The sequence below is a fragment of the Sminthopsis crassicaudata genome, chromosome 1 (genome assembly GCF_048593235.1).
Source record: "Sminthopsis crassicaudata isolate SCR6 chromosome 1, ASM4859323v1, whole genome shotgun sequence".
Lineage (NCBI taxonomy): Eukaryota > Metazoa > Chordata > Mammalia > Dasyuromorphia > Dasyuridae > Sminthopsis > Sminthopsis crassicaudata.
This window is the reverse complement of record NC_133617.1, coordinates 163,203,500-163,219,925: the sequence shown is the minus strand read 5'-3', so window position 1 is coordinate 163,219,925 and position 16,426 is coordinate 163,203,500. Positions and strand designations below refer to the sequence as shown.

Here is a 16,426-nt window from a genome sequence, read left to right as displayed (position 1 = left end):
AATTATTAAGTATAAAATTAAACATAAAAGAATACTTAATAAATTATAATTGTGTTATACTATTTAAACAAGTAAGTTATAACGGAAATAGAAATTATAATTAAATATTCAATAAAAAGAATCAAATGTGAAACTCTTCATTTTATTGCTAAATCCCTTTACAACTTGATCCATTTTAATTCTTTTTAAAATTTATTTTTCCTATTTACATGTAAAAAATTTTTATTATTCATTAAAAAAAATTTTTTTTGAGTTTCAGATTTTCTCCCTCCCTCTAATTTTTTTGCCTAAAATAGCAAGCAATTTCATATAGATTATACACGTGCAGTCATGCAAAACATATTTTCATATTAGTCACACAGTAAAACATTGGATCCCCTTATTCCCAAAAAACATCAAAAAATATGAAAAAATTAAGTGAAAAATAGAATTGATCTGCATTCGCCATCAGTTTTTTCTCTGTAGATAGATAGGATTTTCCATCAAGAATCCTTGTATTGTATTGCTCAGAAGAGCTGTCTTTCACAGCTGGTTATTGTTACTGTTGTTGTGTCCATATTGATGTTACTGTATACAATGTTTTCTTGGTTCTGTTCACTTTACCCAGCATTAGTTCATGTTAGTCTTCCAGATTTTTTTGAAATCTGTTCATCATTTTTTGGAGCACAATAGTATTTTATCACATTTATATACCATATCTTGTTCAACCATTCCCCAATTAATGGGCATCCCCTTGATTTCCACCATAAAAGAGATTTGCTATAAATATTTTTGTGCAAATATACTCTTTTCTCTTTTAAAAAATCTCTTTGGGAAACACACCTAATAGTGGTATTATTAGATCAAAAGGTAAGCAGCTTTATAGACCTGTAGATCTTCCATCTTCTCTGGGTATTCTGTGACTCAGTGACATTGTCCTTCTTGGGATTCCTTGAACATAGCTCTCCATCTCCTAAATCCAAATACTTGTTCTAGTCCTCCGTGTCTAGAATGCCTCCTCTTCTCACATCCCAAACTTCCTTTAAGGCTTACCTCAAATTCTACCTTCTACAAGAGGCTTTTCCTGTTTCCTATCCCTTACCTTTCCTTCCCCTTAGTGCCTTCCTGAGATGAGCTTCCATTTATGTATATGCATGTACACAATTGTTCACTTTTCATCTCCTTCTTTAGATTGTGAACTCCTTGAGGGGAAGGATTATTTTTGCCTTTTTTTGTGTGTGTATCCTTAGAATTTAGCATTGTAGTAAGTACCTAGTAAAGGCTTAACTAATAGCTTATTGCTTGACCAAAAAAAAAAAAAAAAAAAAAAATCATAATCTGATTTAGATTATAAAAACACAGGCTGAGAAGTAGAGGGAAATAAAACAATCTTGGAAAGGCAGAAAGGGGAAAAAACTTTTAAAATGCTCACGCCTTTAAAGGCTCAATGTGATTGTGGACAATTAACTAGGTTCTCATTTGCCCCATGAGGTGCCAACAACACCATCAGAGGCTATTTTAAGCTGTATGCTGCCATGCTTTAGATCTTGAACAAGGAAGTGAGACTTCTCTAGAGTTGTTGAGAATATGCCAGGAATTTGGAGGTTATTTTATAGCATAAATGTTCCTTTTAAGATTGGTAAGAGAAAAAAATTATTGATGAGTGAACAGGGGCCTAGCTGGAGGGCAATTAGGGATTAGGGGATATGCCAAGGTTTACAGATAATTGAATCATGTGTATAAACACCAAGGAGGAGAGAGAGCTATTAATGTCCATCCAGTCTATTGTTAGATTGTGGTGTGACCTTGCAGGGGAAGTGAAAACATCTTCACTTGGAAAAGATAAATTTGGCTGAGCCAAATGTGAGAAAGTGTACTGTGGCACTGCCATGTTTGACCCTTAAATGGATAGATGACATAGAATCACAAAAAAGTCCAAGTTCAGAGAAGTCTAGAATCACCCAGTTCTCTCATTATGCACACGAGGAAGCTGAAGCTTAAACAACACAGCCAGTTGTAAGCAGAGCCAGGGGTAGAAACTCTTCTGACACTTGGGTCCATTGAGTTTTCTATTGTACCACCTTGGTTCCCTCTTTGTTAGAAACACCAAGCTTTAGGGGATTGCCTTTGCAAGCTAAAATGTTAAGTTCTTTTCCCCCAAATACATGCAAAGGTAGTTTTCAACATTCACCTTTGCAAAACCTTGTATTCCAAATTTTTCTCTCTCTTCTTCCCCTCTCCTCGAGATAGCAAGCAATCTAAGTTAAACATTTTCATATTTGTCATGTTGTGAAAGAAAAGACCAAAAGGGAAAAAAAGCAAGCAAACAATAACAAAAAATGAAAATACTATATTGTGATCCTCATTCAGTTCTCACAGTTCTCTCTCTGGATGCAAATGTCTCTATCACAAGTCTTTTGGAATTGACCTGAATCACCTCATTGTTGAAAACAGTCAAGTCCATCACAGTTGATCATCACATAATCTTGTTGTTACAGTGCACAATATTCTCTTGTTTCTATAGAGAATTCTTAAGCTGGGCTCTGTGAAATTTTTTTTTTTTTTTGATAACTATTCAGTTGTTTTTCAGTTTTGTATGACCTTTTTGTGTTGTCATATGGGGTTTTCTTGGCAGAGATATTAAGTGATTTGTCATTTCCTTTTCCACTTTATTTTACAAATGAAGAAACTGAGGCAAACCGTTAAATGACTTGTCTAGAGTCACACAGCTAGTAAGTGTCTGAACCCAGGTTTGAACTCACAAAGATGAGTCTTCTGACTTCAGGCCTGGCGTTGATACTGCATCATTGATTTCCTTTGTGATGCTGTGATTTTTATTTTGTGCATTTTATCTGAGAAGGGCTCCATAGGTCTTACCAGACTTAAAAGCAAGGTGTATGATATAAGAAAAGTTAAGAACCTTTGGATTAAGTAAGAAAAAAATCAAAAAAATCAAAAAATTTCGGATTAAGTTGGCAGATTAATGGACAATTATATCTTGCCAATGCCTTCTTGGGCTTTAAGAAGGAAAGTGAGTCAAGTAGTTACAAAATTAACCTATTAAATATCCCCCACACTTATGAAATTCACCTCCTTGATTTTGATTTTATCCAAGAGGCATACATCCTGCAATGAATTCTGGTTAATCAACTCTGTTATCTTTCTTTTCAGAAATCATGAGGTCTAATGGATTTTGTTTAGCAAATACTGAGACGATAGTTATTGATCACAGTATACCAAATGGAAAAGACAATCACTTGGATGTGGATTCAACAGAACATTTGTAAGTATTTTGTTTCGAATTTTGGTTGTGTAGAAAAAAGCAATGTAATTCTTGATTAATTTTAGGGTGCTTCAGTTCAGCAAACATTTATGAGGCTTTTTGACATGGACATATAGGAAAATAAATGATAACAGAGCAATGTGTTCTTTTTCATAGGCCTGGAATGCTCGCTCTCCTGCTACATCTCTACCCATAATTTAAAACTCTACCCATGGTGGTGCAATGTTTATAATGCTGAGCCTGAAGTTTGGAAATCCTGAGTTCAAATCTAGACTTTAATTCATTAGTTGTGTGACTTTGGGCAGGCCACATAATCTCTTCCTACTTTCATTTCCTCATTGGTAAAAGTAGAATAATAATATCTATCTCTCAGGGTTGTTTTGAGGAGGAAGTGCTACAATATTTGTAAAATACTTTGCAGATCTTAAAATGCATAAAACTGCTAGTTTTCATCACTATTATCATCACATTATTATCATCCTCTTCTCCCAGTTTCCCTGTTGTCAAACAACATTTCTTTTGTGACACACTTCTTTAATTCATGTTGCCATGTATGAAGTTACCTGTGTTTATAACTTCCTATCCTACTAAATTATAATCTCATGAGTAAGACTATTTTCTAACTAAAATCTTTATCTCTTCCACCATCGAGAATAAAGGTTTGATCACAGTAGGGATTTAATATTCATATTGTTTGATGAATTTTTTTTTTCCCCCCGAGGCTGGGGTTAAGTGACTTGCCCAGGGTCACACAGCTAGGAAGTGTTAAGTGTCTGAGATCAGATTTGAACTCCTGAATTCAAGGCTAGTGCTCTATCCACTGCGCCACCTAGCTGCCCCTTGTTTGATGAATTAATAAGAAATAAAAAAATCACATAGTCCACACTCTAAAGAAGCTCCTAAGGATATCTTTCTCTTTTTTGGGGAATATACTTTTACCAATTTTTTTTTTTTTTTTTTTTTTTTTTTTTTTTTACATCACCTATATTTCTCACTGTATACTATTTTAAAGAAGAGGGAAAAAAAACAACACTAAAACCAATCAACATATTGGGGGAAAAAAATCTGCATTATAAACAGTGTTCCATATTCATGAATTCCATAGGAACAGAGGGAGGTATTTTCTTATGTTTCTTCTTTGGGGCTAGTCTCATTTTTTATAATTTTACAACATTCTTTTTTATTGTGATGATTTTTTTACATTTATATTATTTTTTGCCAATGCATTTCTTTTTCTTGGCCCAGCTTGCTTCACTTTACATCAGTTTCATGTCTTTTCATGATTCTCTATATTCATTGTGCATATTTGCATGTCATCCTTGAGCAGAGACCATGCTAATCTCTGTATTATTCCAGTTTTAGTATGTGTGCTGCCAAAGCAAGCACTAATTGTGCATATTGTGTCTTAGAGCACAGTAATATTTAAAGATGGATTTTTTATTGTCCACAAGGAAATTTGAATTCTTGAGCGTGAAGAAAGCCAAAACTCTTTAGACGCTCTATCATTGGGAGGAATCTCAGAGCTTGTGTGGTCCAATTCTTGTCTAAAGTATGAAACCTTTGGATACCATCCTTAATAAGTAGTTATTTAGTCTTTGCTAGAAACCTTCAGGTCAGGGAACTCATCATTCTCTGAGACAACCCATTTCACTTTTGCATAGAATTCTTATCATTAGGAAAATTTCCCTTCTACGAAGCCAAAATCTGTCTTCTTTTAGCTCCTGCTTTTTAGTCCTAGTTTTTCCTTTAGGCCCAAGTAGTACAAGTCAAATCTCTCTTCCACAAAACAGCTCTTAAATGTGTGAAGACAAGTCACATAAAAGGAAGCATTTCTCCCACTCCCAAACTCTGACTAACCCCAAACTCTTCTTCACCCTATGGTTGATCCAGTGGCATGGTTTAGAGTATTTTCACCATCCTGGTTGTCTGCTTCTATCCTCAATTATTAAACTAATAATATTTAAGTGTTTTTTTTTTTACCTTGCAGTGTTCTCTATACATTTGGAAGATCTTTACTATTATCAGAGAGGTCCTTTCCATCAATGCTTTGAGCATGAAATCACTTACTGCCCAAACTTTAAAATTAGAAGGTTTTTTCCTCAATGAGTTGAGTGGAGATATTTGACATGACTGTCAGATTGTGAATTCAGGGACTTAGAAATCCTGTGAAAAGAGAAGACAAAGACTTTGATATTATCTGATAGATCTGGTCTTTATTTTGTTTGGGGGAAATACTGGACATTAAAAATATAGCTGCCCCATATGTGCTAAATATTTATAGCCAGTATATTTTGTCATGGCAAAGAATCTTTTAGATAAAAGTAGGTGCCTATGGATGAGGGAATGGTTAACCTGATTGTGATTCATGAACATAATGGGTTGTGACTGTGCCACAAGAAATACCAATTTTGATAAGGTATAAAAAAGCTTACAAATTGATACAAAAAAAGCATATCGGGTCAATTAAACAATATACATAGTGATGATGATGACAAGATAAATTTCAAAGACATTGATCACAAAGTAATTGAAACTGAATGTTGCAAGATCATTAGCCCCAAACAGTAGGACACTCTTCACCCTACTACTCTTTGTGTTTGAGGGTGGAGTGGTGTGGGTGCCAAACAATGCATATATTATCAGGATTTTTCAATTTTTTCTTTTTAACTAAAAAAGGTGGGATGGTTCTCTGGGAAGGAAGAGCATGGGCTATTCAAAGAAAAATTTAAGCTATATAAAAAAAAAAGATACCAATAAAAATATTATTTGAAAAAGTACAGAAAACCTCTTGGACAGTGGGAGATAGAAAATCTGGCTTTAAATGACTCTTATCGGAATAGTCTCATCCCCAAAAGTCTGGTAATTCAAGTAAGCATTTAAAAGGAATACTGTCTATAAACTTCTGTCTGCCCTTTCAGCAGGAATATTTCTCTGATATATGGAATCCAGGAAAGAACTGCTGTTCTGACCTTGGGGAGCACTGTCTGTTTATTAATTTCAGACAAGTTGCCAGTCAGGGGGCGAAGGATGGGGTTGGTGAGAGATGATGTTTTGATTTATTGGAGGTTTTAACCCTCAGGCTGTCTCCCTACATTAAAGTTTGTCCTCAACTCCACTAAGGTTTAACCACTTGGACTTGTGCCCATGAATCAGATGATAGCAGGCACATTGCTAGGACATGAGATCGAGTTTATTTCTGACAGTGTAGTTTCTGTGGTGTCACATCATAAAGACAGTGGGTGCCCGAGACTTTAAATAACAATAACTCAACATGGAATGATTGTGTTTTGATTGAAATATACTATATCTGTTGTGTCTGTATGTGAGCCCATGAAAGAACAGAAAAAGAGAACCAGCTGTCCCTTTTTGCCTTGTTTGGCTGAAAGAGATACCAAACTTCCACCCTCACAGCAAAAATTAAACAAGTCATTCTAGCCTCTTTCAAACCAGTTTCAAGAACCGAGGTATTTGACATGCCTGCCAGAGACCGTGTGAATTCAGTAGTAAAAGCCATGACCTCAGCACCCTGACTCATTTTCCCAGGGTTTCCTTCCTTCCTTCCTTCTCTATCACCCTGAACAGGATTAATTAATCCTGTGGAATGAGGGAGGTGCAGCACATGGATAGGAAAATATTCAGCAGGAAATTTTGCACCTTGGCAGATGCTTTATCCATGTCATTTTCAAGTTCATAGGTTTGTTCCAAGCCACTGTGAATGTTTTCATAAAAGCAAAAATAAGCTGGTTCTTTGGTTTTTTTTTTTTTTTTCATCATCAAATGATAATATCTGGTATCTATAAAGTGCTTTTAAGGTTTAGAAAGTGCTTTACAAATATTATCATTTTATTCTGACCACAATTTTGCAAAATAAGTACTATTTTTATTATCTCTGTTTTACAATAAGAAAACTGAGGCAGACAGAAATTAAGTGATTTGCCTAAGGTAATTGTTTGAGGGGGACTATGAATTCAAGTCTTCTTATGACAAAGTAACTGAACCATGCTTTAAATGAATCTGTATTTTAATAATCATAATATGCATGTATGCAAAATAGTAACAAATATGTTTAAGGCATTGGTTTTTTTTCAGTCTATAGAAGGTATGCTTTCTTGGCTAATATGCTGAGTATTGCTTCTTATTTTGTTGTAGCTATAGCTTGTTGGATGACCATTTGGGTAGTAAAAGAACTCCTCCAAGGGTCTTTCTGCCTACATTTGGGAAACCATTGGAAATCACTGCTCTGAGACTGGTTTTCCAGAAATTCTTTGTGGTGACACTCTGTTAAGTCAGTTAGAAGCTGTGTCTTTTTTATTGCTGTGCAACATGATCTGTGGGCCCTGCTTTCAAACCTCATCTGCCAAAAGCCTAAGGAAGCTCACCAGGCATTTCCAGTTATTCCTCTCTTCTGTGGTGTGTTTTGTTTAGTCTTGCTTCTTCCTTTAAAAAATTTTTTTAAAGCTGTATTATTCACTATTCTTCTAATGAATAGCTTTTATCCCACCTACTAGAATTTTGATCAAAGGACTATTCAAAAGAAGAGATTTAAACTGTAATTATTGTGGAGGAGTAAAGCTTAAAATTCCAAATCCTTTCTTTCCAGTGTGTCTGAAATAGGGGCTACTTCTTGTATTTGAAACCATACCTTTACTTGCTTTCTAGGCCAGTTTTTTTTTTTTTTTTAAATCCTTAGAATTGATTACAGTTTTTAAAAGATCTGGATTGGTTGTAGATCAGTGTAGTACGGTGAAAAGAGAACTTTATGTGAAATCTGAGTCCAAATTCCGTTCTCACATATCACCTCTGTTACATATTAGTCATATTTCTTATCTGGGATAAAGTTTACTTATGAGTATTAAAACTGTTAAACTAGATGACCTCTGAAGTCTCTTCCAGTTCTAAAACTATACTTCTAGTTATTTCTGGCTTTAGAAGGCCATTTTTAGATTGGAAATTGGTATCATGGGGCATGAAGAGCTGTTACTAAAACTAGAGGGATACATTTCACCAAGGTGTACCTTTGAGTAGCTCTTGTTGCTTTTTATAAACATGGGCACTGATTAGAACTATTTTCCTGGAACACATTTCCTTGAAAGGGCTATTATCCAAGGATCCCAGTGGAGGGAATGAGTATCACTTATGAGTGCCTGTCCATAGAGTTCTTTGAATTTTGTCCATTTAACTTGAATCTCTTACTTTCCTTCTTGCCTATGAATAGGTTCTCATCTCTATTTTTTATTATTGTTGTTTATTTGTTTTGTTTTTTGGTTTCAGGTTTGAGAATGGCAGTGAGTTTACCTCAGAGCTGGAGGACAGTGAAGACCCAGCAGCTTATGTTACCAACCTGTCCTACTATCACCTGGTCCCTTTTGAGACGGACATTTTGGACTGACCTTCCAGTAGCTCATTCACCAATCCTCTGGCCTTTTATTACTGACTTAAGCTGCTGTTCCATAGCCCTCAACCACTTAGACCCAAAGGTGGTCATCTAACCCCAGATATGAGATGGGGCCTGCAGTAAAATTAGTGCTGTGGCTCAGGTCATCAGTGGATCTCACACACTTCCTAAGGTACAAGTTTTTGGAAGTCAGTGGAAACAGGGAAAGAGGACTCACATTAAGATGGAATCTGATATCAGGGAAAGATCTATAGCAAAGCAGCAGCCGCAGAAGCCTCAGGACCACCTATATGACAGAGCATCCCCGTGGGAATTCCTTTTCCTTTCAGTAAAACCAGACTGTTTCCTCATTACCTGAGAAGCCCACACATCACACCTGGTGCATGGATAATCACTTAGTGCCTACAGAGGAGACATACTGTGAGGACAGCAACTCCGTTTAGCTCTGAGCTCTATATTATTTCCTGAAGAGGAGTATCCCACTTTCTCCTTAAAATGACCTGAGCATCCCCTTCCCCATCCTGCTCTTTTCCACTCTCACACACAGCTGTGATTCACATGTTAAGTTGAGAGAACACTTGGAATGAGATTATGAACCATTGCCAAGTTCTGAGGACAGGAAGGGAAAGTTGAGTCAGCCAGCCGGTCATGAGTAGCTACAGGATTTCCCTGGGAACCAGGATATATTGTGTTTGTTGTTTTCAGCTCACATTTGGACGAGTGGGCTATGCTAAAGCTTGTTCTCACTGTTTTTACTGGAGGCTAATAACCAATATTGTCTGAAGTGCAGGGGGAGACCATTGAGGATGGAGCTTCTCCTTGGATAAGCTCAGACTGATTTAATGATAGGCTTTGGGAGATCAGGCCAAAAGGAAAAGAATCTGTTCTGGGCTAACAGCTCTTCAATGTAGGAGTAATGAGTCTCTTTATTACTACCCAGCAGTCAGAGGTTTGACCTCACTTGCTGTTCGTCAAGTATTTAATGAAATAATTACCATGCTTAATCTGAAAGGATGGGCAACAGGAAGAAAGCTATTTCTGAGTTGGTTACCTCTCCAGTGGTGGTTTCCTTAGCTTGGGAGTACCTCTGGGTGCTTTGCCTTATAATCTCCTGATAAACTTTCCATCGCTAAGTGTCTACTAACCACAAACATTTGCTAATGTAAATAATAGTAAATTATTGAGAATCCTAATTCTTTTACACAGTCTGTTTTAAAATCTATTTTAATGAAATAAAAATATATTACTCTCCTTAAATCTATTTAAGATGGCTCTGTTTTAAGATGCTTCTTCCCCACTCCCTGCCCCACTTTATGTATTTATTTATGAGAGAATCAGTGGCCAGAGTGAAGCTGTATCTTTTGTATCCCAGATGTGCATCCCTCTTTCTCTGTGTTCTCAGAAGCTCATGCTCCTCAGGTATAACCTGTGGGTCTTAAAAAATCAATAATCATAATGGATTTTTGGAGTTTGGATCCTTTTCTCCTCTCTCCAGTTCAGAGAGCTGATTGGTCCCTGTTCTTCTCTGAGAGAAGAAAATTCAAGCTATGTTCATGGAAAAAAAGGGTTTTGGCTTCCCATTTCAGTCTAGAGAAGACCAACCTATTGACCACCTCTTGGAGTTAGATCTCTGAAAGAGAAATTGAGATTAAGTTATACCTCTGGATCAAGGTATGCAAGCTTGATCTTTTCTAAACCAGAGATAGGAAGCCTTATTTCCCTATGAAAAAGAGGCTATTTGAATAGCCAGTAATGGAGAACTCCTGGAAAAAAATTGTCAGTAGCCTTCACAGCTGTGCCATCCCATGACTGTTGTGGTACCTCCCTATAGCCTTCTGTCCTGGATTTCCCTTCCATACTGAGGTCCTTTCCATTTTAGCAAAGTCCTTCCTCACTGAAGACTAGGATAAGAAAGTCCATCTCATTGACCAAGCATTATTCACCCCAATAACCCTCTGGTGATTGTTACCTTTCTCTCTACCCACTCTGTGCTGAGAAATTCCCACTAACTTCTTGAAGATACCAGAAATCAAAAGTCTAAGCCTAGATGAAACCTTCCTGGATAGAGAAAGCCAAAGCTCAAGTTAGGGAGAGAATTACGTCCCCTTCCTTAGTAACTTTACATCATTTTATTTCCCACAACATATACAACACACTCCCTTATCCTGATAGAAACACCAGTTCTTGTTGATAAAGTATCACAATCAACTTCTAGGCAACCATTCATTTCCTATTCTCATTATGTTCTCCAAAGAGAAAGTGCTTAGGTAATTTGAGGAATTTCTTCTTTATTAGATTTCTGTGCTAGTTTTATTTTTTTAAAAGATATTTGAAAATTTTTAAATTTAATTTCTTTTCAAATAGAAACTTTTTTATGCTCCTACTCTCCAAACTCTCTCCCCCTTCCCCTACCGCACCCCCCCCCCCCAAATTAGGGGGAAAAGGATAAAACCAAACCCTTCTAACAAATATGTAAGGCCAAGCAAAACATCCCTGTCTTGGTCATGTCTAAAACACATATCTTAAAAGCTAGATGGTGGAATCACTGCCATTGAAGTCAGAAATGCAGCTTCAGAAACTTGACACTTATTAGCCATGTGACTCTGGACAAGTCACTTAACTATGGTTGCCTTTCAAAACAAAAAGGTAAAAATAAGATGTTTCATTTTTCATCCTGAGTCCAACCTATCTGTCAAAAGGTAGGTTCCTCTGTGGACCTTGTGGAATTGATCAGAATTCTTAAGTATTTTTAATTGTTTGATTTTACATTATTGTATAAATTGTTCTAGTTTTATTCTCTTTACTCTGCATCAGTCTAAGTTTCTTTGAAGTTGTTCCTTTCAGATAAATAATTTCTCAATCCCTTTTTAAAATTTCACTCTCTTTTTCAAGAAAAATTTCCCCCTTCTTTTTAGAAACTTTTGTTGCAAAAGAACTAAAATTAAGCCAAACAAATTAACAGATTAGTCAAACTTGATAACAATGCTTCATTATCCACTTGTAGTCAACCATCTCTGTATTAAGAGGAGGGAGGAATGCTTTACTGCCAATCCTGAGGTCAAGGATGATCTTAGATTAACCAGAATTGTGATCCAGATTAGGTGCCTCTATGTTCCAGATACATGCTAAGCCCTGGAATATAAAGAAAGGCAAATGGCAGTCGTGCCTTTAGGTGCTCACGTTAAAACAAACTATAAAGGGAAAGAGGAAAGGAAGGAATATTGGAGAGAGCACCTGGTACGGAGTCAAGGGGATTTCACCCTCCATCCTTTCCAATCAGAGGGGATATAAGTGGTTTGAGTTCCAAGTTTGACGTGATTTTTCAGTCCAGAAAAGGACTGCCAGGTCTTAATACTGGTATACCTCAGTAGATCCACTTTATGTAGTATATGGATTTTGAAAAGTTATTTATAAATGGGATTTTGGCAAGCTACATGACTTTAAATACATTAAGGAGCACTCACTATTTAAAATAGTAGTGTCAAACTCTAATAGGACCATTAAATTGCACACCAGGTTTTCTACAGGCCACATATTGACCTGAAAAACCACATATTAACATTAAAAATGGTCTATTGCATATTATTTGTTAAATACTTCTCAATTATATTTCTGGTTGGGGCAATATTTGACAAAGAATCCTTTTGTGAATTAAATAATTTGCTTATATATATTTTTTAAAAAATTTCTTATTAGGTTGCATATGTGAGTTATAAACTGGAGCAAATTCTGTTAACTACTTATCATAGAGAGAACCACCAGTCCCTTAGCTCTTCTGCTCCCACTATTCTTTTTGAGGTAATCACTGAGCTGAAAGTTAATATTGGCCCTTTTATTGGGAGTGATTGTTATCATTTAAGCATACAACTTTGAAAATGTGTTCAATTTGTTTACACACATGTAGTCATCAGGAAATAAGTATTCATTAAGTACCTACTTTGTCAGCAACTGTGCTAAATAGCATTGAGGTACAGCTATCCCTTCCACATCTTTCCCCACAGTAGGCTTTGATATATCACAAGTAGGCTTAAGAAATTAAACGGAAATTTGATGGGAGTTTTGTGGAAGCTGTAGAAAACAGAGACCAGCAAATGACACAAAATCTATGACCAAATACTTAATCTGAATTTTATAATAAGGTAGTGTAAATACCCCCATGAAAGCAAAAAGAAAAAACTCAAACTTCTTTGGGAGGACCAAAAAGTTTTACATGGATTTTCCATATTGTAAGGGGCGCCATGCCCCTAACTTCATGATGTGGAAGAGATAACCATTATCAAAATTCTCAGAAGGTGTCACTAAAAATCAGACATGACAAAAATTACTCAACATTAACTAAACTGTGATGTGATTTCCATTTTCTGATTCCTGCTCCACAATGTAGAATCTTATTTGTTACTTCTTTTTTTTTAGAGGGCATCTGTAAGCCTAATTTTAATAGAAAATCTTGAGTATAAATCTTTTTTTTTTTTTCTCTGAAGCAATTGGGGTTAAGTGACTTGCCCAGGGTCATACAGCTAGAAAGTGTTAAGTGTCTGAGGCTAGATTTAAACTCAGGTCCTCCTGACTTCAGAGCTGATGCTTTGTCTACTGCATCCCCTAGCCACCTCTTGAGTATAAATCTTTTAAAAATATTTTTATTGATGCTCTGTGGTCTTTTTCATCTCTCACTCTCCAGTGATACTCCCCACATCCCTGACTTGTCCCTTGTATCAAAAAGAACTATTAAGCTAAACTAACGGATACATCTGCCAACAACTATAAATCTTGACTGAATTTTCTGTTCTAGCTCAGATTATTTTGCTATGCCACCTCTTCCTCAGAAATCTATTCCATCCATATTGATTGGGTCTTTTAAACTATTGTGGCTGATTTAGTAGTCATCTAATATGTATGACTTTTATCTCCTATGGGTATTTAAAAGAAAATCAAGTAAACTATCTCTCTAGTCCCTAGTTCTCCCAGTGACTAAAACTTGCACTCGGATAAGGATTTTCAAAAAGGATACTGTCTTAGCATCTTTATTGTCCAATAAGCAGTGTGATTCTTTATTCTTTATAATTCTTTAGAATAAAGCCACCAGATTCCACCTGGTTTGTATTGCTTGAACATCAAGTATGGATACATGACTTATTTAATAAGGTCAGCATGTTAATCTTGCTTAGAAGTTCTCTTCCTTGGATGTGTGGGTTTTGTTTTGTTTTTTTAACTAATAGAATGTTATGAGTGAAAGTATCAGATGAATTAATGATGATCTAATGCTCTCCTCTCTTAGAAAGAGGCTGAGCAAAGGATGCATAGGTACCTTTGTTTGGGGGTACCTCAAAATGTCAATGGTGTCTAGTGCAGTACTGTCTATATAGGACCTTTGCTGCCATTTATTGATTACTTCATAAATATGAAGGCCAGAAGATTTCTCCTCTGCTTTTTGCTATGTGTAACTGTAATCCAGAATTTTATAAATTGTAATTGAGATAGGAAATAAGCATTTATTAAAGCTATCTGCCAGGGACTGTATTGCACACTTTACAAAGATTATTTTGTTTGATCTTCACAGCAAGACTGGGACATAGATATTATTGTAATTTTGTAGTTGAGGAAACAGATATTAATTTACAAGTCCAGAGTCACACAGCTAAGAAATTTCTGAGGCTAGATTTGAACTTGAGTCTCCTTGACTCCAGGCCTGGTGCTCCACCAATGTACCACCTCATTGCTTATTGTGGTACCAAGATGCAATAGTACTGTGAATAAAGCTACAACATTTTGACTTGGTATCAGGAAGAATTTGAACCCTACCTCCATCATGCCTTTTGTACATGTTCTTCTCCATGTTTGGAATGCTTTTTCTCTTCTCCCCCATTAAATTCTTTAATTCATGTTGCCATGTAATAATAAATGTAATGCATAATAAATAATAATATAATATGTCATATATAGAATAATAAATAAAAAGTAATAAATGTAATAATAAAGCTACCTGCCTACTAAAGGGCAAGACTATTTCCTAGCTCCTTATCTCTTCCAGCACGCAATAAGGGGCTTAGATGGCTCGATAAATAGAGCAGCAGGCCTGAGTCAGGAAATCTCATCTTTCGGAGTTCTCAGGCTCTTACTGGCTGTGTGACCCTGGGCAATGCACTTAACCTTATTTGCCTCAGCTTCCTCATCTGAAAAATGATCTGGAGAAGGAAATGGCAAATCACTCCGGTATCTCTGCCAAGAAAACCTCAAATAAGGTCATGAAGAGTTGGATATGATTGAAATGACTAAACAACAAAGAAGACAGTTCCAGAATCTTTATGGGGGAGTGGTGAAAGATAGTTTGGAAAAGTGAAATGGTAAATGAATGAGAACCTTGGAAGCTAAGGTGGAAAAGAAAATGTATTGCATTGAAAAATAATAAGTACTGAAAGGATAGCTATTTAAATGTAATACTTCATCATACACTCTCTCAGCTTCTTATTAATCTGGTTTTGTTCGTTCAGACTCTTTCAAAAGTCAGTAGTGACTTCTTAATCACTGAATATGCCTTTTTTTTTTTTTTTTTTTTTTCATTCCACATCCTCTTTGATTTTCTTAAGCATTTGATCCAACTGACCAATTCCTCCCTTTGGATATTCATACTTCTTGTAACTTTTGGAGACATCATGCTCTCCTGGGTATCCTCTTATCTAGTAGATTTTTATCTTTCTTTTTTGTTGAGCCTTAGTCCTGATCCCTTCTTGGTATGCTCTGGGGTTGCCTGGATTAAATAGTTATCCCTTCCACATAGGGAGATTAGGGGTGCTGCTGCAATCTGGAAAATCTGAATAAAAATTTTGACCCTCCCTTTGTATGAAAGAAATCTGAATTTTTTCCTTTTTTTCTTTTATGGGGTATTTATAGCACCTTATTGTAAAATTTGGGTATATTTATGGCATTAAAATATGTTGATATTATGTAATACACTACATATATTTTATGCATTTTTGAGTTTCTAAAATTTTCCTGTGTCATCTGCTGGCCTTTGCATGTTGTCTGCAGCTTCTAATTCCCACTTAATTTCTTATGCCAGCCCACAATATACTGAAACTGTAATAGAGAAAGTCAGAAGGGATCACTGTATCTCTGCACTCCAAAGTTGTACCAGGATACTGCTGTCTACAACAAAAGGAACATTTCATTATAGGTAGAACTGAATGAAATGAAGCCAAACTATTGTGTCTATCTGATTTTTCTACAAGGTCAACCTCACCCCAGACTCATTCCCAACTCAGAGTAAATAAGAAAAGTTAACTTGTTCCTTCAACTTGAGCATAGATGTGATGCTTCAAATTAGACTTTTATTTTACACACAAGTGTTTAACTCTTCAAGGGAAAGAATAGTCTTGGAAGGGGGACAGAAGATCCCAAGAAAAATAGTGGAGTGCAATGGGAAGAGCACTGGATTGTCTCTGCTATTCATCTTAAACAAATTCTCTTAGACTCACTTTCCCTATCTATGGAACAGATCTCTAAGAATCTTTCCAACACTTGTCTTTTGATGGATTCTCCACATTTGTTTTCAGCTATCTTGTAGGAACAGCTAGTTTTAACCAGACCCTTGACTTAGTGTTATGTGACTCATCTCTTTCTCAGGAAGCTTTTTTTGTTTTTTTTTTTGTTTGTTTTTTTTTTTTTTTTTTGGGGGGGGGGGTTTGCTAAGAAGATGCAGAATTGGTGATAGGAGGACTGTATATGTACAAGACAGACTTGTTCTTTATGGAGCAAGATTCCTGATCTTTTTG

The 16,426-nt window shown here is 36.0% G+C and overlaps 1 protein-coding gene and 1 non-coding gene across 2 annotated transcripts in view; one reads left to right on the top strand and one right to left on the bottom strand.

Annotated features, from left to right (window-relative positions):
* PXDC1 (PX domain containing 1) overlaps positions 1 to 9,914 on the top strand; it is a 54,125-nt gene extending 44,211 nt beyond the window's left edge. Inside the window, exons 4-5 of the mRNA XM_074270714.1 lie at positions 3,151 to 3,262; positions 8,534 to 9,914. Coding sequence (XP_074126815.1) covers positions 3,151 to 3,262; positions 8,534 to 8,651 — 230 coding nt within the window. The 3' untranslated portion in view covers positions 8,652 to 9,914. The remainder of the gene's footprint in view (positions 1 to 3,150; positions 3,263 to 8,533) is intronic.
* LOC141552322 (U6 spliceosomal RNA) lies at positions 4,545 to 4,648 on the bottom strand. Its single transcript, XR_012485126.1, has one exon. It is a non-coding gene; the product is annotated as a U6 spliceosomal RNA (small nuclear RNA).
* Positions 9,915 to 16,426: the final 6,512 nt, after the last annotated feature.